Below are 24,443 nucleotides of genomic sequence, written 5' to 3'. Positions count from 1 at the left end.
ATCTGGATATAGACCAGCCCAAAAATGCGTCTAAGCACAAACGCGCATAAACGCGTTTACACATGGTTACAAGCGTTTGAAACGCCAGTAAACTCCTGAACATGATTTTTGTGCTTTAAAAAAAAAATGCCAGTAACCTCAACTGTCTGCAAACTATTGTAAATGACTATGTGTACATGGACACATAGGAAAACATAAAGGAGAGTTCAGGGGCTGCTGAAAAAAACGCACAACTGTTCCTAAACTTCAGTTTAGCAGCTGCAGTGTACATGAGCCCTTAGCTGTGCACCTGCTCTGCTCCACAAGTTTGACTCTGTCAAGTTTCCTTCTGTTACATCTGACTGCAACTTTGTTTCTCTCCTGTCCTCCTTCCAGATACTTGCTGTACTCACTCTGCCTCTCAGATATTTCTGCAATCACACTCTGATGTTTCTCTCTGATATCTCTCATAGTGCATGGTGTCTCCCTGCAGTCCTTCACTCATGTATTCCTCCTCCTGTCAGATCTCTCCTGTCTGCCCAGCCTATATATCTTCCCTGTTCTCTCCCCGGTCCCGGCCTCCCTTAGGCTTCATGTACAGGAGCAGCTCCTAAACTCAATTCAATAAAAGGCTTTGCGTCTATGTACACCTAGGCTTCTAGCAGAGTTTAAGAGCTGCTGCGTTTAGCTGAGGTTAAACCTCCCTCTCCTGAACACGGAAGAATTTCATTCAGGATAGGAACATTTTGACCGCGGACCACGGGAAAACGCAAAATGTGGCAAAACACAGTAACATGTTTTTGCCACGATTTGTGTTCTCCAGCGGTCAGGGTAGGCTTGTGTACATGAAGCCTGACACAGTCACAGCCAACCAGGTCTATTCCTTTCCTGTCACTGTCTTCTATCTTCTCCCAGCACAGCACTATGACCTTTATGTATCTGGGCTTCTCACTCCTCTCCCCCAGACTGATCCCCTTCTGTTCACTGCTACAAACCACTCTTTCCTGATAATACAACTTTGCCTCCTCCCCCACTGTCCTCACCTGTTCCCCCAAATCTATACATCAGCTCTTTTTATTTAACTGTTTACTAAGTGATTTTGTTACTGTGTCCCATTTCCTATCACCTACAGCTCAAATCTAGCATTATTATAAGATTCCTAATTGAATCTCACCACTAGTCTGATTGCATTCACAATTCCTGATCAGTCCCGTTCCGACCTATAATACCCTTTAGGACTTGATCACACCATTTGTGGTGCAGAATCCATGTAAGAGCACGCATTTTCCTGCACAGCAAAGAAATGCAATTCCCTTTGCATATGTGCGCATGCACCATGAATACTTAATTGCAGCTCCACACATCTAATAAACGCAGATGCATTCACAGCCACCAAAACGCATGTTACCACACTACTGTGTGGTTACATGCAACACACTTAAAAAATCATGCCTGCAGTACTTTTGCATGTGGCAGCCCATTGAAATTAATGGGCTAAGGAAAAAAATTGTCAAAAATGCCACATTAACATAGGTCCTCTGGCCTGTACAGCATGAATGAGTGGGTTGTTCACGTGGCTGGAGCCTGCGGTTATGCTATGGGGACACAGAAGCTGTATGAACACAGGTTTTATTTTCCAATCATTTCTATTAAACAATTTTCAAATAACAAATAGACAGATGTCATAATAAATAGGTTTCAATCAACACAAAAAACATGGTTTATCTAACATAAGACATACATTAGGAAACCAGAGAATCTGTATAAAAGCAATTGAATAATTCAAATAGAGAGTCTCCATCATTTATCCAACCATATATAGGTGACGAAGGTAGTGGTGGGGTAAGGGGGGAGAGAGGAAGGCTGGAAAGGGGCAGGAAAAGAGAGAGTCAGGAGATGTAATAGAAGGGGAAGGAAGAGAACCACTGTTCGTAAACCTAAGAATACACACAGAATGAGTGTCATTTGAAACATGACAAATGTTTTAGAGCGAATAGGGACTAGTTTCAACTAACCCCGGAGAACAGAAAAAAAGGATTAGTAAAAAGTAAAGAAAAAGAAGTACAAAAGGAAAAGGAGAGGGTGAGGGTCAAGTAGGGAGACATCAAGGCACGGAAATGTATTGAATCCACGGGTCCCACGTTTTATCAAAGTTTTTTGTATTGTTGTGTAGAACACAAGCGAGTCTGTCATTGATCATAATCCAATTCAATTTATTCTTAACATATTCAAGCGGGATAATTGATTTCTTCCAATATCTAGCAATAGTAATTCTCGCTGCCAACAGCAAATAAGTGAGCAATTTAAGGGATTTTTTTGGAATAGTATTTGGAAATGTATGAAAGAGGGCTGTCTCCGGGGATCTGTGAATATTCACCCCCCTCACCTGATAGATTCAAAATCTGGTTGCTATTGGACATTGCCACCAGCCGTGATACATACAGCCCATCTGACCGCAACGCCGAAAGCACATTGGTGAGGCAGATGGATGCATCCCCGCAGTCCGAGTTTGGACCAAGTACCATCGTAATAGTGTTTTATAATTTGCTTCAATAAGGGTGGTATTGATGTAAACTTTAGATAATGCCAAGGCAATGTCTTGCCAATCAGATAGGTTGTAAGTAACATTCAGGTCCCCATTCCCATTGATCCATAGAGGGAAGCTTACAAATCAAATCAGTGAGGAGGGCATACACCATAGAGATACTGCCTCTGAAGAAATCTTTATTCTGGCAGGAAAGTTCAAAATTGGTAAGAAAGGGTGGTCTGTCTAACAAAGCGATTTTCAAGTGGATAAAAGAGACAACTTGATTATATTTAAATATTTCAGTAGGAGGCATTTGCAATTTATCTTTAAAATGTTGGAAAGAGTGAGTTTGATCACCCTGGAGGTAGTCTCCTATCCGCAATAACCCCTTTATTGATCTACCTTTGGAATGGGGCTAAACCAGGTACAAATTCAAGATTACAAAAAACAGGAGCCAAGGGCATGTGTGGGGAAGCTAGTGATTTGCGATGGCGCACTTTATCCAAGGACTGTCAAGGAATAAGACAGAGTGGGACATAATATGGAAAAGCAAGATCGTTTGGGAATCCAAAGTAAAGAACCGACTGCTAAAGGATGGCAGGAGAGAGCTTCAATAGAATCCCAGAGGGGAGCAGATCCTTTAGCAGTGGTATAGGCCAGTTGATCAGCTTTGAAATATGCTTGAAGATTAGGAAGGCCAATCCCACCGCGCGGTTTTGAGGCGTATAGTGTCTCCTGGTTCATCCGAGGTCTTCTATTTTTCCAAACAAAAAGAACACAGGTTTTAATCTGAAAGGTGTGGGTAAGTGGCCCTGAATGCTCACTGAGGGCCAATTCACACTAGATGCAGTTCAGTGTGCTTTTTTTTTGCATCACAAATGCATACACAGGGTTTTCCATGTATGCCAATGGCCCTAGTTCACACTAGTGCAGTCAATTCCAGTTTTTGGTGCAGAAAAAAGTAGAAAATGCTGCATTTGTTCTGCACAGAACCATACTGGAACATGGCAAACTGCATGGGAACTGTGTGTGGTGTGAACTGTAAGCAAAAACGTATCTGGAATGCATCCGGAGTGCATTTTTGTAGTGTGAACTGGCCCTAGGTTCAGGGCTGTACACCTGCACCCATATGCCTGTAAAATTAGGACCTGCAGCATTTCCATAGTGTAACATAGGTTGCCTGAAAACGGATCCAAGCAGAATCAGCCACAAAAACAAACCACTGATTCACACTCTACAGGCCACAGCACCCATGTGAATGAGCCCCAGGACCTCAATTATACACACCGCTTTATTAACTCAGCACAGTTTTATCAGTTAGATGTAACAGCAATTTTGTTGTGATTGTGTACATTAACCCCTTACCCTTTTGAGGATTTACCCCCCCCCTTCCTGACCAGGCCATTTTTTTGCGATACGGCGCTGTTACTTTAACTGACAATTGCGCGGTCATGCAACGCTGCACCCAAATGAAATTTATGTCCTTTTTTTCCCATAAATTGAGTTTTCTTTCAGAGGTATTTGATCGCCTGTTTGTTTTTTTCTTTGCACTATTAAAAAAAAGACGACAATTTTGAGAAAAAAAAATTATTTTTGAAATTTTGCTATTACACATGTCCAATAAAAAAATTTTAAAAATCAAATTTTGTCAAATTTAGGCCAAAATGTATTCTGCTATGTCTTTGCTAAAAAAAAAATCCCAATACGTGAAAATAATTGGTTTACATGAAAGTTATAGCGTTTACAAATGGTGGTATAGATACTGGGATTTTTTTCTTAACTTTTTACTAGTAATGGCGGCGATCAGCGACATTGTGACACTGGGGGGAACTGACTTGGTGTCACTGACATCCCCAGTGACACCAATAGTACTAAAAAAAAAAAGCACTGACACTGTACTAATGACACTGGGCAGGAAGGGGTTAACATGAGGGGCGATCAAAGGGTTAACTGTTTGCAGGGAATGTTTTACTAGGGGGCCCCTTCTGTGTGCTTCACTGTAATCACACTGCTCTGCACAGCCATCCAGAGCAATGTGCCCGAGGTGACAGGGAGAACTATTCATAAACAAAACAGTCCTCCTCCCTGTCGGAGATGCTCGGTAATCCCCGGCCGCTGGTGGGTAATCACCGGAAGGGACCCGATTGACAGCTGCAAAAGGTGGCACAGGTCGGGTGCATGCGCCCCCTACCTAGAAATGAATTATCACGTTTATATATAGGGGATTTTGCGCACCCCTGCAGCAGTATATGTGCTATAGGGTGGCAGGAAAGCGGTTAATGTTTTTAGTGTATTTTTACCATAAATATAATTTGTATATTTTCTCTGGCAGTGGGGGAGGGGGAAAGAAAACAAACTCTCTTGCGCTCTATCACCCAACAGGGGGTAGGTAGATGGAGTCAGGACTTGGATGTTTCTACCACCAGTGCATATGGGGTTGTGCAGCTCCAAACAAGGCTGGGGAAGCCCGACCAATACTGTGAAGCAAAAACAAAGAACGCACCAACCTTGCGCATTACCTCAGTAAGCCAAAACGTATTAATTACAGAATACTCACAAACACTGAAGTATATCATGCAAGTCCTCAAAGGGACTAAGGATAAAGCACCCTGTATGAGTCCCATCAGAGTAGACACTCAGGGAACAACTGATGCGTTTCGAAGGACAAACTTTCTTCATCAGAGTCCCTTTGAGGACTTACATGCATTATTTACTTCAGTGTTTGTATTATTCTGTAATTAATAAATTTTGGCTTACTGAGGTAATGCGCAAGGTTGGTGCGCTCTTTGTTTTCGCTTCACAGTGGGGGAGGGGGCCCTGTCAGATCGATAACATGGGCCCCATACAGCAGCCCTGACTGACCCCCAATGCACCCTTTCAGTAGAGGTTCCCTAAAACCCTAAATTTCCTCTAAGGGTTCCTGTGGATAAAATCTTAGAGGCTGCTGAGAAGGAAGGCGGCTATTCTATAAACCCCCGCCTCCGAACGTCGGCTGTCCATGAGGTAACGCTGTTTGCCGCCTGCTCGGAGCAGAGCCAAGTCCCGCCGTCTCACTCACACAAAACAACTACATCGTTTTTCCCGCAAGAAACTCCAGTCATGACAATGTTCCCGCCCTCTAGACTGTCAGACAAACAGCTCCGCCTCCTGACTGGCTGACAAGAACGCCTCCTCCTGTCACGTGTTTACACCCATGTGACACCCTGACACGTCCCCTCCCGGCTACCGTCCTGTGGTTGCCGCGGTGACCAGCTGGGCTGGCTCCGGGCCCGGTAACGAAGTCATGGGGCTCAGCACCGGGAATAGGAACGTGACAGCCACGACGGACGTCCCGGGCTCAGTTCAGGGCTGCGGCAATGGAGCGTTTATGGACAGTTTCGGGATCTTTCTGCAGGGCCTGCTTGCTGTGATGGCCTTCAGCATCCTGATGTGTGAGTACATTGTACTGGGCAGGAATGGACAGCTCTTCTATTGCAGTGTGCTGACTGGAAAGTTTTCCCTCTGGGTGTATAGGACCTTCTTGCTGTATATATGAAGAAGTGAGGCTGTGTACACATACTTCACCAAGTTAAAGGGGAACTCCAGGCAGGTAATAACTCATAAAGAACTGACCTTAGACCACAGCCCTGTGATCACTGACACTCCAGTCCTCTGTCTCTGCCATGCCAGAGCTCCCATGTCATCACATAGAATGCCGGAGTAGCAATGGGCGCTGATCCTGGGTTGTATCTGGTGACATCGACAGGAGGGTGTCAAGGAAAAGCGGAACTGAGTAACTGCCACTGACATCCCAATGACGCTAATACAAAGCACTGACACTGGGCAGGAAGGGGTTAACATCTGGGGCGATCAAAGGGTTAACTGTGTGCTGTGTGCGATTTACTAGGGAAACATACTGCTGTGTACTTCTCTGCTGTGCAGAGAAATACACAGCAGCATGTTACTGCTGGCAGGAGAGAGACCTGTGTTGTTTACACATAGGTCTCTCCCCTGTCAGTGATACTTGGCGATCGCCGACGGGGAATCTGGCTGAAACCCAGTGATCGACATCTGTAGTCGCCAATGACGGCGTGGGTAGGGCGGAGTCCCTAGCCAGAAATGCAAAATCACATATATATAGGTGATTTTGTGCAGCCCTGTAGCAGTAGTTCTGCTATAGGGCTGTCGGGAAGCAGTTAATCATGAGTTGTATCATAACTTTTAGATACAATAAATTTTAGAATGGTTCCCTGAGACCGTAAAGTTATTTCAAGGGTTCCTCTGTGTTGAAAAGGCAGAGAAAGGCTGCTTTGTACAATTTACCAAAATATGGGGCCAACCTAAACTATCCACTTAATGTGTATCTGATCCAGCAGGTAGTGCGTCCTTCCTAAAGGAGATTGTACAATCCAGTTGTATATTGTGTGGTCAGATCACCCCTCCCTAAACACCTGACTACTCCACCAAGCCAGTGCTGTCCTGTCTACAGCAGTACTGCTCCCTCTTTCTAGTCTTACAGGAGTCTCTGAGAGCAGTAGGAGCCATAGGCCCCCCTGCTGTTTTCAGTCAAATCTTGTGAGGAGGGAGAAGGAGGCATGGCTGAGCCATGCTTTGTGTGTCTATGGGTGCACACAGCCTGGCTAAGGTGCACATGCATGGTTGCCCCCTTAGCAACCAGCTTGCTGAGGGGGCACTTGCTGAAAGGAGGAGCAAAGAGCACCAGTGGGGGACTTTCAAAATGTAGGTAAGAGACCAGTTTGTGCTATAATATTGCACATAGCAGAGAAGTAAAACATCATTTTTATTGTAACTGTTCTATGCTTTCTACAGGTACAGGGAACTGTGTGTAGCTCGAGATGCAGCTGAACTCTCCATGTCTGCAATAAGCCAGACTGTTTTATTGATAAAGCTTCAAGATTTAATTCAGAGTGGGGTGAAACTATTAAGAAAACCAGATAAGAAGTACATATAATCAATATACGAAGCATACAGAAAACACAATGAATAGTTAGGCTATAGATGGCAATAAGTGATTCTCACCAGTGATGCCGCCTTTAGGGGATGCAAGTGCTCGTTCAACATGTGCTCTGATAGCTTGCTCCTTCTCTCCCAGTTTCTAAGATGGAGTCTGAGCTCCCAAAATGCATCTCTTTTCTTTCACTCAGAATTGTGAGAATTTTTATTAACTCTTATCTATACAGTAAATGTATCTAGGGGTCAAATTTGATATTGCAGGCAGGACAGGCATAATACAGTATATTCACCTGATGGAGGCAGAGCATTAACTAAAATAAAAATTAGCCTTTAATATCACTTTAATTTTGTAGCACAAGGGCACTGCCTACCTGATCGAATACACATTAAAGGTAGCACTAAAGGAAATTGTACAATCAGATTGTATATTGTGTGGTCAGATCCTTAAAGCAGAAGTGAAGTCGGTAAAAAAAAAATTAAAGACTTCCCCAAGCCACCCCCCCACACACAGATTTTAAGTCATAATGTACTTGTATGCAGTGCCTACTAGCACACTATGACACTTGCCTGTCATAATGTGCTCTCCAATGCTGTGCTGTACCGATCCCGTATGCTTGAGTGCTTCTATCTTCCCCTGGTTTTCCTTCCATGTTGCATATCTTTGGGTGCTTCAATGGCCAGGCCGTGATGACATCACTCCTGCATAGGAGTCACGTCACCATGGCACACATTGGATGCTGTAAATGTGGTCTGAGCTGCGTACCACTGACAGGTGGGTGGGATTTATGACAGAAGATAACACTAAGGTCTTTTCGGTTATAAGAACCCCGCCTGTCAGTCTTTTTTATCAAAATTGCTTCAATATCACTTTATTAAAGCAAACTTTAACCCCTTCCAGCCGCTCTTTTAGTGGGACTTAACACTGGGAGGCAGGACGCGCTTCCCAGACACTTGATTCCTGTGATTTGCTGTCACATGGTTGAGAGCCCATCCTGCTGGCTCCCAATAACAGAGACCAGGATCTGTCTGTGACAGCTCAGTCACCGTGCTGGGATTGCAAAGTGAGTGCACACTCGGCTCAGAAACCTCAGCTCCCATAGATGCGTATGTGTGGTGTGTGAGTGTTAAGGCCCTCCCGCCCTGCTATCGCACATATGTTTTGCGTGATCTCCAAGAGATGTAGAGAGACCCTTTTGCCAGACCATCCGTTTTTTAAAAAATCTTCTTAAAATATTATATGGGCAATTAACATATGTTATTTACCTGTAAAAGCCTTTCTTGTGTAGACTTCCAAAAGCCCTGAGACTACTGCTGGGAGCCACCAGCTTGGATGTGATGTTAGCTGCCCCAGGAGAATTTGATCTGTCACTCAAGTGATAATCTATAGTATTCCTTTTTACTCCTCCCAGGCATCTAAATACATTTGTTTTTGGAAAACAGTTGCAAGAAAGCATTTATAGTTAGTTACTCAGTGTAATGTTTGTACTAAAGTGACAGGGTCTCTTTAAATTCTTCATCAGTAAGAGATTCTAGTACAAAGTAAGTGTTTGCATCACTTCTAAATTTGGTGCAAAATTGGGAATACAGTTAGGCCCATATATATTTGGACACAGGCACAATTTTCATACTTTTGGCTCTGTATGCCACCAGAATAAATTAAAACAATCAATCTAAATGAATTTGAAGTGCAGATTTTCAGCTTTATTCAAGGGGTTGAACATAAATATCAACTACAAATTTTAGGAACTGCAACCATTTTTATACACAGTCCCTCCATTTTCAGTGGCTCAAATGTAATTGGACAAATGAATATAATCATAAAATGTTCATTTTTAATATTTTGTTGAGAATCCTTTGCTGGCAATGACTGCCTGAAGTCTGGAACCCATGGACATTACCAAAGACTGGGTTTCCTCCTTTCTGATGCTTTGCTAGGCTCTAACTGCAGCTGTCTTCAGTTGTTCTTTGTTGGTCTTTCTGCCTTTAGTTTTGTCTTCAGCAAGTGAAATGCATTCTCAATTGGGTTGAGATCAGGTGATTGACTCGGCCATTGCAGAATATTCCCCTTTTTTTTTTTTTTTTCTTCAAAAGCTCCTGGGTTGCTTTTGCAGTGTGTTTTGGATCATTGTCCATCCCTTGTGAAACGCCATCCAATCAACTTTGTTGCATTTGGCTGAATCTGGGCTGCCAGTATATCTCTAAACACTGCACAATTCATCCGGCTGCTTCTGTCACATCATCAATAAACACCAATGACCCAGTGCCACTGGAAGCCATGCAGGCACATGCCATCTCACTGCCTCCACCATGTTTTACAGATGACATTGTGTGCTTTGCATCCTTCTCCACACTTTTTTCTTCCTGTCATTCTGGTACAGATTAATCTTAGTTTCATCCGTCCAAAGAATGCTTTTCCAGAACTGGTCTGGCTTTTTTATATTTTTTTTGGCAAAGTCTAATCTGGCTTTTCTATTCTTCAGGTTTATGAATGATTTGCACCTTATGGTGAACCCTCTGTATTTGCTCTTCTGGAGTGTGTCCTTCACTTATCTGGATGTAGTGAATGGGTTTTTCTTTACTACAGAGAGGATCCTGCGATCATCCACCACTGTTGTGTTCCGTGGACGTCCATGCCTTTTGTATGTTGCGAAGCTCACCAGTGCGATCTTCTTTCCTCAGAATGTACCAAACTGTTTATTTGGCCACTCCTAATGTTGCTGCTATCTCTCTAATGGATCTGTTTAGTTTTTGAAGCCTTCCAATGGCCTGTTTCACTTGCATGGACAGCTAATTTGAACACATGATGTAGGTTCACAGCAATAGATTCCAAATGCCAATACCACACTTAGAATCAACTCCAGACCTTTTACCTGCCTAATTGATGAAGAAATAACAAAGGAGTAGCCCACACCTGGACATGAAACCGCTTTTGATTCAATTGTCAAATTTACTTTTGGTCCCTTGAAAAAGGGGGGATGGCTACTCTTAAGAGCTGTAATTCCTAAACCCTTTCTCCACTTTGGATGTACATACCCTCAGATTAAACCTGAGAGTATGCACTTTCAGCCCATATCCATTATATAACTATAGCCTGACTATGTTTTGGTAAATGCCTGAAAAAAAACAATTTTGCCTGTGTCCAAATATATATGGACCTAACTGTATATTTGGTACTTTTTGCAAAATAGTGAGAGCTCTTCTTATGGCACATACATCTCAACAGCGTGACTGTGAGTGATCAGCTATTCAAACACAAGAGGTTGTATTATTACTTACAACAGACAGCTGTCACAAATAGACCATACTGTCCTTTTTCAGTTATGTTGTACAGAAAAATGTAAACAGTTTTTAATTTTATTAGACTGAACTGTCAGGCCTCCTTCACCTAGATAAGTCCCTAACCACAGGTAACCCTGTGCTGTGTGGTTACATGCAAACAACAGCAACTGCTGTCAGCCCGTCATTAGTTTTTATAGGCTGAGCGGCCGTTGCTTTTCTCATGCAACTGTTATTCCAGACGTAAACATCTGCTGATTCTTGTTTCTGGAATCCAGTGGATTCAGCTATATGGCTTTTAACTGTTACATTTTAAAGTAAACATTGCAGCGTGCTAAAATGTAGAAGTCCAACTTTCCCATAGTATAAGTAGTGTCTGCTACCATGTGAGGGCTGCAGTGCAGCATGTATTTTAAAAATTGACGTTTTCTGTGTTTTAGTGCATTGAAAGGCCTATAGATATCAATAGCAGCACATCAGAATGCATAGACACATGGCAACAGTCATTGATAAGTCTTAAGTCAATGGCTGTTAACCCTATCTATTCCAAAATATTAATTAAAAAAATGCATTGAAAATGTGTCAACACTCAAATGAAATGCATGTTGATGCATAACAAAGCACCTGCCTAGCACTTCTGGAAAATGATCTGTATACACAAACACAAAAAAAAGAAAAGAGGCAAGCTAGAATAAGAATTGCAACCTTTAAATTGGTTATAAAGGCTGAAGTTTTTTTTACCTTCTTGCATTCTATGCACACTGCAATCAACGTTTTTTGGCTGGGAAAAAACCCCAGGACTAGTGGGTTTCAAGAGGAGTTTTGTAGCTGTAAAAATGCTCTAACACTGAAAAACGTTTTTTTGACCCCCCCCCCATGTGTTTTTTTTTTTTTTTTTTTTGGTTAAAAAAAAAAACACGGCTAAACTCTAATGCAAAAACGCTAAAAAAAAGCTGACAAACTCATTTTTGTAGCGTAATTTTACACAGCTAACATTACCAGCGTTATCAAAACTCCCAGTGTGCATAAAGACTAAGATTTGATAGTCATATCATTCACCACTGATTTTGCTTATCAACTCTGTCATACTATATTTCCCCATGCTATCCCCATCTCCTTTAAAACGACTGCAGATACAGAAAAATAGCAGTTGAGTAGCCAGATATCCAGCATGCTCCTGTTTGCGTTGACTACACAGTTACTTTGCTGTACTGGATTTTTAACCAGCCTTTCCTGCTGGACTACAGAACTCTCTCTATCCCCCACCACTCTTAGTCTCACTCCACAGGCATACTTAGTTTTCTTTACCTGTAAAACAATGCTGCTGCCTTGATGCAAAATAGCCTGCCTACACTGTTTGTAAGGAAAAGGCTCTTGGGAGATGTATTTATGGGTAGGAACCTATTTCAATAGGCCTGATTTCTGTTGCAACCGCTACAACCTTAAAGCAGTATTAAACCCAAAAGGAAACATTTATTATATTGCAGCTTACCAATTCTTAGATGTGATGGCTGCATTAGTTTTCTTTTTTTTTAGGGTTTCTTTCCTCCCTTTTTCATCTGGTGATCTATCCAGTAAGTCTGTATTTCAATCGATCAAGCTCTCCTCCAAATGTGTCAGTTACTGTGTTGAGACAAAGCATTTAACACTGGCAGGGATGCTTGCAGTAATCCGCTTTTATTTATTTAATACCTTCATCACAAAAGAAAAAAAAAACTGTTACACTTGCTTATGAAGTCCTTAGCTTTGGTTTGGCTTCAATTTGTTAGTGTAACTAAATCTGTTAGTACATCTAACACTTCCCCCCCCCCCCCCCCCCGACTGACAATGCTGCTGTCCAAAGGTGTCCCCTGTGCTCCTTCATCCAGATTGGAGGCACCTTAATACAGAAGGTGTGTTACTAACCAGATCACCAGGTGAAAACAGAGGGGGAAAAAGCCAGTAGGAAAAAAAAACGAATGCAGCCACCACATCTAATTATTGGTAGGCTGCAATATATTAAATTTTTGGTTTGTTTCCACTTTAAAGGCTAAGTTCACCAAAGCATTACACCAGTGATCAGTGATTGCGAGTGCAATGTCAGGCTCCTGCAGACAAGCTATACAGCTTTCAGTCTGCACCTCTGTACATACTGTCTGTTTGAAAGGTGCAGGGCTTGTGAATGAAATACAAGCGCGCTCATAAGTGCTATGGCAGATGAGACTTGTAGTTCTCTCAGATTCCTGTGTATGAGTACTGTAGCTGTTTGGTGGGGCTGTACACAACCATGCTGTTTATAAAATGTGACGGCAGATGCATGGAGAGGATCCCCCACCAGCTGTCCCGTTGGGGGAACAAGTAGAGAAGAGGACATGTACTGAAGCATGTTACATGTGAAAATGAATTCCAGGTATGGATATGTTTACATAAAGTAGAACTAAAGGCAAAACTTTTTTTTTTTTTTTTTTTTAGAATAAAGAGTTATAACCCTGGTAAGGTTTATTTTTGCCATCTTTGTCCCATTGGGAAGATTTCTCTTCACTTCCTGTCCCATAGCCACAATAAGAAGTAAGAGAAAATCCCTCTAAACTGGGGGAGTCCATGGGTGTCACAAGGGTTGTCAGAATTACTGTCCCTATTGGAAGATATCCCCACTATTCTTGTTCTAGAGACAACTTAAAATTGAGGATTTTCTTTTACCATTATTACCAGAAGTGAAAGTAAACAGGTGAATCTCCCTAACGAGCATAACTGGAATGTACTTTTTACCTTTTTTTTTTTCTTCATCTTTCAAATGCAATTTTCTTTCTGTTGTTCTCAGACTCCCCCCTGCGTATGTGAACATAGCTATCATCTCCGGCTTGGCCCCCAGATTGAATACATATTTACCTGCAGACACAGTCAGCTCACTGGGACATGTAGCACACTTGGCCCCGGTTCACAGTGGCGAGGCTTGGAAATCGTGCTACTTCGGCGTGATTTCAAAGCCGCACATCAGTGTGATTTGCACTGCTGTTTTCATTGAGACTTCATATAACAGAAGTCTATGGAAGTTGCAATAAATTGGAAAAAAGTAGTGCAGGAACCCATTTCATAATTGCTGCATTTGAGTTGCAGTGATATGAATGGTTTCATTGTCAGCAATGGGGTGTGACTTGTCATGTGATTTGTAACTGTCAAATCGCATGACAATTCACACTGGTGTGAACTGGGGCTTAGAGTGGAGCATCTGAACAGAAATATCAGCACTTCTCAATCTACACTAGTAGCAGTGAGGTGGAGAATAGGAAGCATGCACAGGACAAAAAAAAGCCTGAAAAGGTTAAGAGACTTTAAAAAAAACAAACAGAGGCATGGAATACCTCATATCTTAGAATAACTGATGTCATTGAGTTTAGCGTCACTTTAACAGGCTGTAGATTAGATTCAGTGTGCATTTACAGCTGTTCTCCCACACATGTATTATTATTATTAATAATAAACATCATTTTTTTTTTTTTTTTAAAAGCACAAAAGTTATAAGATATTTAGGGGAAGTCCTGTGTTAAAATCTAGTTGATACTGTTGCATGAAGAAAGCCTTGTTTGCAGATTGCATGTTCCAGCAAGTAATTTTCCCGTCACCATTGTCTGGATATGTATACATGGTTATGCACAGCTGTGCGTATTATTTCCCCCAGGCAAAGGCATACTACTTAGTGTAATCCCATGGGGGGGCGGGGTTTCCAATATGTGTCTCTTATTGCTTATATGTTAACAAATTCCACTGTGTTTGCTGCATATTCTTTACCTTTCCGAAATAAAAAAACGAATGTCTTTGCTCAGAAGGCCAACATAATCCAAACACTGATATACTGATGTTTATAATTCCCATCAATCTTTTATCTCTCTTACATACTTCATTTGTGAGACTTTTTTTGCTACTTTTACTCTATGGCTGTTGGACTTTCTACTTTAATAATTCAGCATAATGTGGAGTCCAGTCTGGAGGGAATGACATAATTTGGCTTTGTAATGACCACAGTGAATGGTCCAATTACATATAGGAAGCCAGCATACAAATGAGCTTGCCAGCAACTATACAAAGCTATGGTAAAAAGTCATAAATTGTTGCTGGGCAGTTGGTGTTATAGAAGCATTGTTTTATTTATTGTTTTCGTTTTATATTTATTTGTTTTTTTTGAAGTAACGTATCATGAAAATTACCCCAATTGAAGTAAAATCTGGTTTCGTTCTATAGAGTAGTAAATGGATAGAACCCCTGTAATTTATAAATTATTCACCAGTACATTTCCTGTCCTGGTGGGAGGAGACAGAGGCTCCTCTCACTGGGATCAGGGAACACCTTAAAGTCAAAGGTGAAAAGAAGGTTCTTTTGACTTCCTCCCCAGTTATCATGTTTCTTCTGTCAGGAGGAGTCATGTTTTGGAAACTTTGGTAGAGATTCTGCCTTTCCTTTGCTCTTTGATTGCAATTAGGGATGTCCCTCTTAGCAACCCTGCTATTTCCTAGGTGGATCTCCCTGACTACTAGGAATTGGTGGAAGGTGATGCTTCCGGACCTTCTAAGTTTAAATTGTTCCTGGTAGCTGTTGTGAATTTGCTAAATGTATTCTATCCAGGAAGAAAAAAAGTTCATGATTCATTTGCATGATCACACATATCAGGATCTCTAGGAAAAGAAATCTAGGGTATTTCCTGTGCATAAGGTTTTATCCTACTCCCTTACAAAAATATGGGCAGATCCCGAGAGCCATTCTCTGCAATCTTTTCAAATAATCTAAAGAGGTTCTGGAATGCTTGTGGAACAAAAACACTTCTTGAGACACGCATTTCCAAGGTGTCTAAAAATGTGCATCTTGCATTTGAAGATATGTGCTTGTAGCCATGAATCTGGCCAGGAATTTGTCTCTCTCTCTCAATTGAAATCTAAGCTTGAAGCAGGCACCTTAAGAGAGAAAATGTAAGATTCCTGCCATGTGATTTTCAGGACTGTTGGCTTTAAAGCTGAGACCTTCACTGAAACTGTTAGGTTGTCTGCCAGATCCTAATTAATTTGTCCCATAGGACCTGGTAGCTTACGACTTGGTCAGGGGCCCAGCACTTAAACTTGCCCCTATTAGGGGGTATCTCCTGTTCAAGCTTAAATTGAAAGTTGCTGTGTAACATACAACAGATAAAACCTTCCCGATCAAGAAGAAATACAAGAAGAACCCCCTCCATTTAACAGTAACTTTGATTGAGGTGTAAGATTCCAGTCTCAGGGTACAATCAGGGAAAAGAATTGGTTAGCCAGAAGGAAGAGAGCAAAGTGGGAGACGTATTTAACCCTCCTGACCAGCCTGTAAAGTCCTATTGAGATTCTGATTCTTGTGGGAGAAAGGTTAGGAGGGTTTCACCCACAATAGAAACAAGTGATCTCTGGATTTGTGGAGCACGACTACAGCCTACAGTTCCGTAGACCTACCCCAGCTAGATTTCTAGTGACAAACCTTCAGAGAGACCCAGAGAAGTCAAGGGCACGTTCTCTTCTTCTGGGGGAACTGCTTAGAACAACTAAAAACTTACTACTCATCTCTTTGGAGGCCAAAAGACCTTTTGGAAATTCTGATTATACCTAAACCTTAAAGCGGAACTAAAGTGACCAGTACTTAACTATTTCCAGCTCCAGGTGCTGGTCTGCAGCCGTTTCCATTGGCTGGCACTGGATGACATCGCTCTTGCACATACACAAGAGTTCACTCATCCTGTCACACATGATTTGTTCCAGAATGTAATCTGAGCTGCGCTTGATTTTGCTGTCTTTGTTTGGTTAGAAAGATTTCACTTTCCTTCGCATTTCAGTGACAAAGTACAAAGTGAAAACTAAATCCCATCATAGATGTCACCAGAACAAGTGTCCCCATTGTAAGGTTTTTTTTTTTCCTCACCTCCTATTCAGTTAGTAACTGTTATATTTTGCAAAAGTGCAACTCCAGCACAGATGGCCCAAAAACCCAATAAGGTTTTAGCCGTTTCACCCTCAGTCCAAAACTCAGTTTTAGCTTTAGATATACATTAAATAAAACCTGTTATGGCAGGTTACGGACTTGAAAAATGCAGGTTGCGTGACTGTCAGGAAAACCCTCATGCTACAGTACTCAGAGTTGCTAAACTAGAACAAATACCTGTATGCACAAACTGCTTTAAAAATTGGTAAAATGTTTGGTAATCCAAGAAGTCAAGTGCTAGGATTCGCCATATATTTATACCTTAGCCCCATTGTCTGTCCTGTAAAGGTTTGGAAAGCCCAATTGCTTAGACTTCCCCCTTTTTTCTATCCAAAATTAGGAAACCAGATTCAGCTTTAAAGTGGTTGTAAAGGGTGTGTGTGTCTGTGTGTGTTTACTGTTACATTTTCAGCCTTTAGAACCACTTTAAGGTACAGCGGTGTTTTGTTAATTACCCTTTTGAATAGACTAGGGAAGTGTTGCAATTTTAGTCATGTTTTCTTTTCTGTTTGTTTCCCCACTGGGGACTTTTCCTTTCTGCCCCAGGTGACACAACAGGGAGTATAGGGACTTGGACAGGGTAAAAAAAGACATGGGTGCTAATGCCCTGCAACGCTATTTAAAGCGCTTTGCTTTTTATTGATGTGTCCCTGTTGAGTTTATCCTCACATTCTGTACCTGTGACAATTTATATGAAGTGAAAGTAAATTTCCCCATCAAGGACAAAGACGGCAATATATTGCTGAGCGAGGCTCCAAGTGTTCCCCAGTCTATCAAAAGAAAATTTGAACAGGCGTTCTGACTTAAATATGTCAGATCATCATTTTTCATTTAGTTAAATAAACTTTGTCAGTGCACAGTTTTCTTTTATGGTTGGTGCTGTAAAGGGGACATTTTGTGAGGGATTATGGAGCTGCCATTGCTAAATACAGTTCTGTCAATGCTAATTCCCATGCTGTCATGCTTTTTCTTTGGATTCAGGGCTTATTAAACTGCCACCCTGGAACAGTTATAGAAATCGGGAACACGGCCCACATTTACTGCTTGCTTGTAAGGTCTGTGACTCAAAAGTACTTTAAGGGCTCGTTCACACTTGACTTTATTTCTAACTCTTGCCAAACGCCTCTATAGCGTTTGACAGGTGTTAGACAGGCGTTTGGGAAGCATTTTTAACGCTGCTCAAACGCTCCCAAAACGCCACCAAAACACCCTATGCGCGATTTTGAGGCGGTTGATAGGCGTTTGCCAAGTGTTAAAGTCGCACCACAAACTGCTATAATGAAGTTAAATGGTATTAATACGTAGTGTTTGCAGATCTATACCCAGCTGGTACACAGTGATCACACCACTGTAAAAATAAAAGCAAAAATGTCAATGCTCAGATTTAGTTTTAAAGTCTAATACAGCATTAAAAAACACGCCTAATGCCATTAAAATGAATGAATGCTCAAGCGCTAAAAGAATTTAGGTGCACTTAGACATGTTTACACGTGTCGGGTGTTTTTTCTACCCAAAATTTCCTCTCCAGATTTCTGCCTCTGAACACCTGTAAAAGCCTATCTGTGCATGGGCACACAGCCTAACATAGAGGGGCATTTAGGGGTAGAAAAAAGGTCAAACGCCTATAAAACAGGCATTTGACAGCTGCAGAGTACATAAGACCTCAGTCAGATACAGTCAAGCAACATTTTCAAAAGAAGGCCAGCAGTGCAGCCCCTCTCCTGTCATGACAGAGTCACTTTAAACCTAAATCTGAGCATTGGCATTTCTGCTTTTATTTGTAGAGTGATGTGATTGCTGTGTACCAGCTGGGTGTAGATCTGCAAACAACACTATATTGCAGCTTTGTAACCTGTTACGTTGATGTAAAAACAGTTCATGTTTATCAGGAGTGTGGGCCTCTGTGTAGCTTGTGGGTACACTGCATACAGTATGTCATGGCTGGATGGAAAATCATAGGTTTCCAGAACTCATCAGTCATATTCTGTTCTTTGATTTTTCAGTGACCTGAATGTTCACAATGCTGTGGAAAGTCATAGAGGAGTATGGAACACTATCCATTTCATCTAGTATTTTTATAGCATTTAAAGTGTTACTAAACCCAGGACCCTGCATTCACTGTATCTTGTCTCCTATAGTACACAAAATATGGAAATGCACTTATTGTAGTAAATATAAACTGCTAAATACCTTTTCTCATCAGCAGAATCTAGCAGTTTTGTGACTACTATCGGTGTCCGGCTGAGCACTGGTTAAAGCTTGTAAGTTTTCATTCTCCTCTGACTGTCCTATGAGGTTGCATGACCCCTGGCCCCCTCTGTCTGGACAGTGCAAGTGCTGATCACATGCAACCTCCCAAAAAAAAAAAAAACCCAAAAAACCTCTCTAGCAATACACGCCAAACTGAGCATGTGCAGAGTGCCTCCTAGGGCTCTGTGCTATCAGCAGATGGATTGGGGACTGTGGAAGTAAGGGAGGTTCAGTGAAGACAGGATCAAAAGGCCTTTTTACACATTTCAGAGGATTAACCCCTTAGGTTCCACAGTGAGTTTAACAAGCATGCTTTACTGTGTGTGTGTGTGTGTATATGTGTGTGTGTATGTATGTATGTATGTATGTATGTATGTATATGTATGTATATACAGTCATGGCCGAAATTGTTGGCACCCTTGATATTTCTCCAGGAAATCATGTATTTCTCACGAAACGTATTGCATTAACACATGTTTTGCTATACACATGTTTATTCCCTTTGTGTGTATTGGGACAAAACAAAAAAAGGGAGGAAAGAAAGCAAATTCGACATAATGTCACACAAACCTCCAAAAATGGGCTGGACAAAAGTATTGGCACCCTTTCACAACTGCGGATAAATAAGAATGTTACAAGCATGTGATGCTCCTGTAAACTCACCTGGGGCAAGTAACAGGTGTGGGCAATATAGAAATCACACCTGAAAGCAGATAAAAAGGAGAGACGTTCACTTAACCTTTGCATTGTGTGTCTGTCTGTGCCACACTAAGCATGGACAACAGAAAGAGGAGACGAGAACTGTCTGAGGACCTGAGAACCAAAATTGTGGCAAAATATCAACAATCTCAAGGTTACAAGTCCATCTCCAGAGAACTAGATTTGCCTTTGTCCACAGTGCGCAACATTATCAAGAAGTTTGCAACCCATGGCACTGTAGCTAATCTCCCTGGTCGTGGACGGATGAGGAAAATTGATGAAAGATTGCAACGCAGAATAGTCCGGATGGTGGATAAGCAGCCCCAAACATGTTCCAAAGACATTCAAGCTGTCCTGCAGGCTCAGGGAGCATCAGTGTCAGCGCGAACTATCCGTCGACATTTAAATGAAATGAAACGCTATGGCAGGAGACCCAGGAGGACCCCACTGCTGATACAGAGACATAAAAAAGCAAGACTACAGTTTGCCAAAATGTACTTGAGTAAGCCAAAAGCCTTCTGGGAAAACGTCTTGTGGACAGATGAGACCAAGATAGAGCTTTTCGGTAAAGCACATCATTCTACTGTTTACCGAAAACGGAATGAGGCCTACAAAGAACAAAACACAGTACCTACGGTAAAATATGGTGGAGGTTCAATGATGTTTTGGGGTTGTTTTGCTGCCTCTGGCACTGGGTGCCTTGACTGTGTGCAAGGCATCATGAAATCTGAGGATTACCAAAGGATTTTGGGTCGCACTGTAGGGCCCAGTGTCAGAAAGCTGGGTTTGCGTCCAAGATCCTGGGTCTTCCAGCAGGACAATGACCCCAAACATACGTCAAAAAGCACTCAGAAATGGATGGCAAAGAAGCGCTGGAGAGTTCTGAAGTGGCCAGCAATGAGCCCAGATCTAAATCCCATTGAACACCTGTGGAGAGATCTTAAAATTGCTGTTGGGAAAAGGTGTCCTTCCAATAAGAGAGACCTGGAGCTGTTTGCAAAGGAAGAGTGGTCCAAAATTCCGGGTGAGAGGTGTCAGAAGCTTATTGATGGTTATAGGAAGCGACTGATTTCAGTTATGTTTTCCAAAGGGTGTGCAACCAAATATTAAGTTAAGGGTGCCAATACTTTTGTCCAGCCCATTTTTGGGGTTTTGTGTGACATTATGTCATATTTGCTTTTCTGCCTCTGTTTTATATTTGTTCCAATACATACAAAGGGAATAAACATGTGTATAGCAAAACATGTGTTAATGCAATACCTTTTTTGTGTGAAATACTTGATTTTCAGGAAAAATATCAAGGGTGCCAACAATTTCGGCCATGACTGTATATGTATATGTATGTATGTATGTATGTATATATATATATATATATATATATATATATATATATATATATATATACAGTTGCAAGAAAAAGTATGTGAACCCCTTGGGATTACGTGGAGTTTTGCATGAATTGGGCATAAAATGTGCTCTGAACGTCATCTAAGTCACAACAATAGAAGAACACAGTCTGCTGAACATAATACTACACAAACATTAGATGTTGCCATGGTTTAATTGCACATAACATGTACACATTCACAGTGCAGGGAGGAAAAAGTATGTGAGGCCCTAGCTGAATGACTTCTCCCAGAGCTAATTGGAGCCAGGAGTGAGCCAACCTTGACTCCAATCAGTGTGATGATATTGGAAGTGTTGCTGACAGCTGTCCTGCCCTTAAAAAACACACACCTGTTTTGGGTTTACTGGTTTCAAGAAGCACTGTGTGATGTGAACCATGCCTTGCAGAAAAGAGCTCTCAGAAGACCTACGATCCAGAATTGTTGACTTGCATGAAGCTGGAAAGGGTTACAAAAGTATCTCCAAAAGCCTTGATGTTCATGTGTCCACGGTAAAACAGACTGTCTACAAATGGAGAAAGTTTAGCACTGTTGCTACTCTCCCTAGGCGCGGTCGTCCTGTAAAAATGACTGCAAGAGCACAGCGCAGAATGCTGCATGAGGTAAAGAAGAACCCCAGAGTGTCAGCTAAAGACCTACAGAAATCTCTGGCACATGCTAACATTTTTGTTGACACATCTACAATAAGGAAAACATTAAACAAGAATGGAGTACATGGGAGGACACCACGGAGGAAGCCATTGCTGTCCAAAAAGAATATTGCAGCACGTTTGAAGTTTGCAAAAGAGCACCTGGATGTTCCACAGCACTACTGGCAGAATATACTGTGGACAGATGAAACCAAGATTGAGTTGTTTGGGAAGAACACACAACACTATGTGTGGAGAAAAAAAGGCACAGCACACCAACATCAAAACCTCATCCCCACTGTAAAACATGGCGGAGGGAGCATCATGGTTTTTGGCTGCTTTGCTGCCTCAGGGCCTGGACGGATTGTTGTCATTGATGGGAAAATGAATTCCAGAGTTTATCAAGACATTTTGCAGGAAAACAGACGACCATCTGTCCGCCAACTGAAGCTCCGCAGAGGATGGGTGATGCAACAGGACAATGACCCAAAGCATACAAGTAATTCAACAAAACAATGGCTGCAAAAGCACAGAATACGCCTTCTGGAGTGGCCCAGTCAGAGTCCTGACCTCAACCCGATTGAAATGCTGTGGCATGACATTAAGAGAGCGATTCACACCAGACATCCCAAGAATATTGCTACACTGAAACAGTTTTGTTAAGAGGAGTGGTCCAAAATGACTCCAGATCATTGTGCAGGTCTGATCTGCAACTACAGGAAACGTTTGGTTGAGGTTGTTGCTGCCAAAGGAGGGTCAACCAGTTATTAAGTCCATAGGTTCACATACTTTTTCCTCCCTGTACTGTGAATGTTTACATGTTATGTGCAATTAAACCATGGCAACATCTAATGTTTGTGTAGTATTATGTTCAGCAGACTGTGTTCTTCTATTGTTGTGACTTAGATGACGTTCAGAGCACATTTTATGCCCAATTCATGTAAAACTCCACGTAATCCCAAGGGGTTCACATACTTTTTCTTGCAACTGTATATATATATATATATATATATATATATATATATATATATGACTGATTTTTCTCTTGTGGGTTTAGTAACACTTTAAAAGATGTAATGCAAATGTAGAAAAACTACATTTTTCCATTGCTGACCACTCATTCTAAAATTACTGGTTGCCTCCCTCTCACATTCCACTCCATTCCATTCCACATCCCTATCCCTATTAATTAGCCTAAGCCAACCAATGGGCAAATGTTTTTATCTGCAAACTACAGTGATCTGTTTTCTACAAGCCCTCTTATTTTAAAAGGGGTTTGAAGAATGCCTCTGGGTTATTGAGATCTTTAAATTATTAAGAAGGAAGCTGGAAATGTGAGCAGCTTATTTTAGAGATCATAGCCAGCTGTATAACTACCCTGTTCTCTGAAAGACAAGAGTGTAGTAAATAGTAGAATATTTAGTCCTACTGAAAGGCATTATATTGTCTTAAATGACACACGTGATGCATCATTTTATATTATTGATGAGCTCTATGTCATACTTTGTACCGTTTTGAGTTGAGTATAGACAGCATACCTCTTAAACTGCATTTCTATGATAAAGTATTTTTATTATTATTATTATTATTATACAGGATTTATATAGCGCAAACAGTTTGCTCAGCGCTTTACAATATAACGGGAGACAATACAGCAACAATACAGTTCAATACAAGAGGGTTAGGAGGGCCCTGATCCTTGGAGCTTACAATCTAGGAGATAAATGAAAAGTATTTAAAGTCCAACTCTAGTCTGTTCACTAGAATGGTTTTTCCTCAATTTCTGTTCCTGAGACACCAAGAAATATAGGAAGGGGGCATCACAGGGACAGGAAGATACAGATTGCAATAAAGATACATCCCATGTTTGTTCCCAATGTTTGTCCATTTCTCTAATGTTCAGATTTTTTTTGTTATTCCTGTCCCTGTGGCACCCTGTCATCAGGATATTATTATTATTATTATACAGTATATAGTGCCAAAAAGTTTGCTCAGCGCTGTACATTATAGTGGGGGACAGTACATGAGACAATACAGTAACAATAAAATACACGAGGGGTTCGAGGGCCCTGCTCCTTGGAGCTTACAATCTAGGAGGGAGGGGATAGTGGTACAGGAGGAAATGGCTGTGGGTGATGGAGTAGTAGGAGGAGATCGGCTGTTAGGTGAGGGCGGGGTAGGCTTCCCTGAAGAGATGGGTTTTCAGGGTGCGACAAAAGGTGAGGAAGGTAGATGACAGTCTGATGGATTGGAGTAGTGAGTTCCAGAGGATGGGGGAAGACCTGGAGAAGTCCTGGAGTCGGGCATGGGGGGAGGAGACCAGGGAACTGGAGAGTAGGAGGTCTTGTGAGGAGCGAATAGTACGTGTTGGGTGGTATTTGGATATCAGGTCGGTGAGGTAGTTTGGGGCAGTATTATGAATAGCTTTGTATGCCAATGTTGGTAGTTTGAATTTTATATGTTGGGCAATCGGAAGCCAGTGGAGGGAATGACAGAGGGGGGTGGCAGATACGGAGCGGTTGGTAAGGTGGATGAGTCTGGCCGCTGAGTTCAGGATAGACTGAAGCGAGGAGAGTCTGTGTTGAGGTAGGCCGGTGAGGAGGGAGTTGCAGTAGTCGAGTCGTGAGATAATAAGGGAGTGAATGAGTTGTTTAGTAGTGTCTGGGGTTAGGAACGAGCGTATTTTGGAGATGTTGCGGAGGTGGATATGAAGTTAACTTTACTCTCAAGCAAATCTAACCAACATGGACACAGACA

The 24,443-nt window shown here is 41.8% G+C and overlaps 1 protein-coding gene across 1 annotated transcript in view; it reads left to right on the top strand.

Annotated features, from left to right (window-relative positions):
* Positions 1–5,711: 5,711 nt before the first annotated feature.
* The window catches only part of STIMATE (STIM activating enhancer), a 73,697-nt gene continuing 54,965 nt past the window's right edge, over positions 5,712–24,443 (top strand). Inside the window, exon 1 of the mRNA XM_089681956.1 lies at positions 5,712–5,937. Coding sequence (XP_089538082.1) covers positions 5,790–5,937 — 148 coding nt within the window. The 5' untranslated portion in view covers positions 5,712–5,789. The remainder of the gene's footprint in view (positions 5,938–24,443) is intronic.

Source organism: Staurois parvus, unplaced genomic scaffold (assembly GCF_062004578.1).
Source record: "Staurois parvus isolate SC_StPar_1 unplaced genomic scaffold, SC_StPar_1.0 ptg000282l, whole genome shotgun sequence".
Lineage (NCBI taxonomy): Eukaryota > Metazoa > Chordata > Amphibia > Anura > Ranidae > Staurois > Staurois parvus.
The sequence above is the reverse complement of the archived record's forward strand: the minus strand, read 5'-3'. Positions and strand labels throughout refer to the sequence as shown.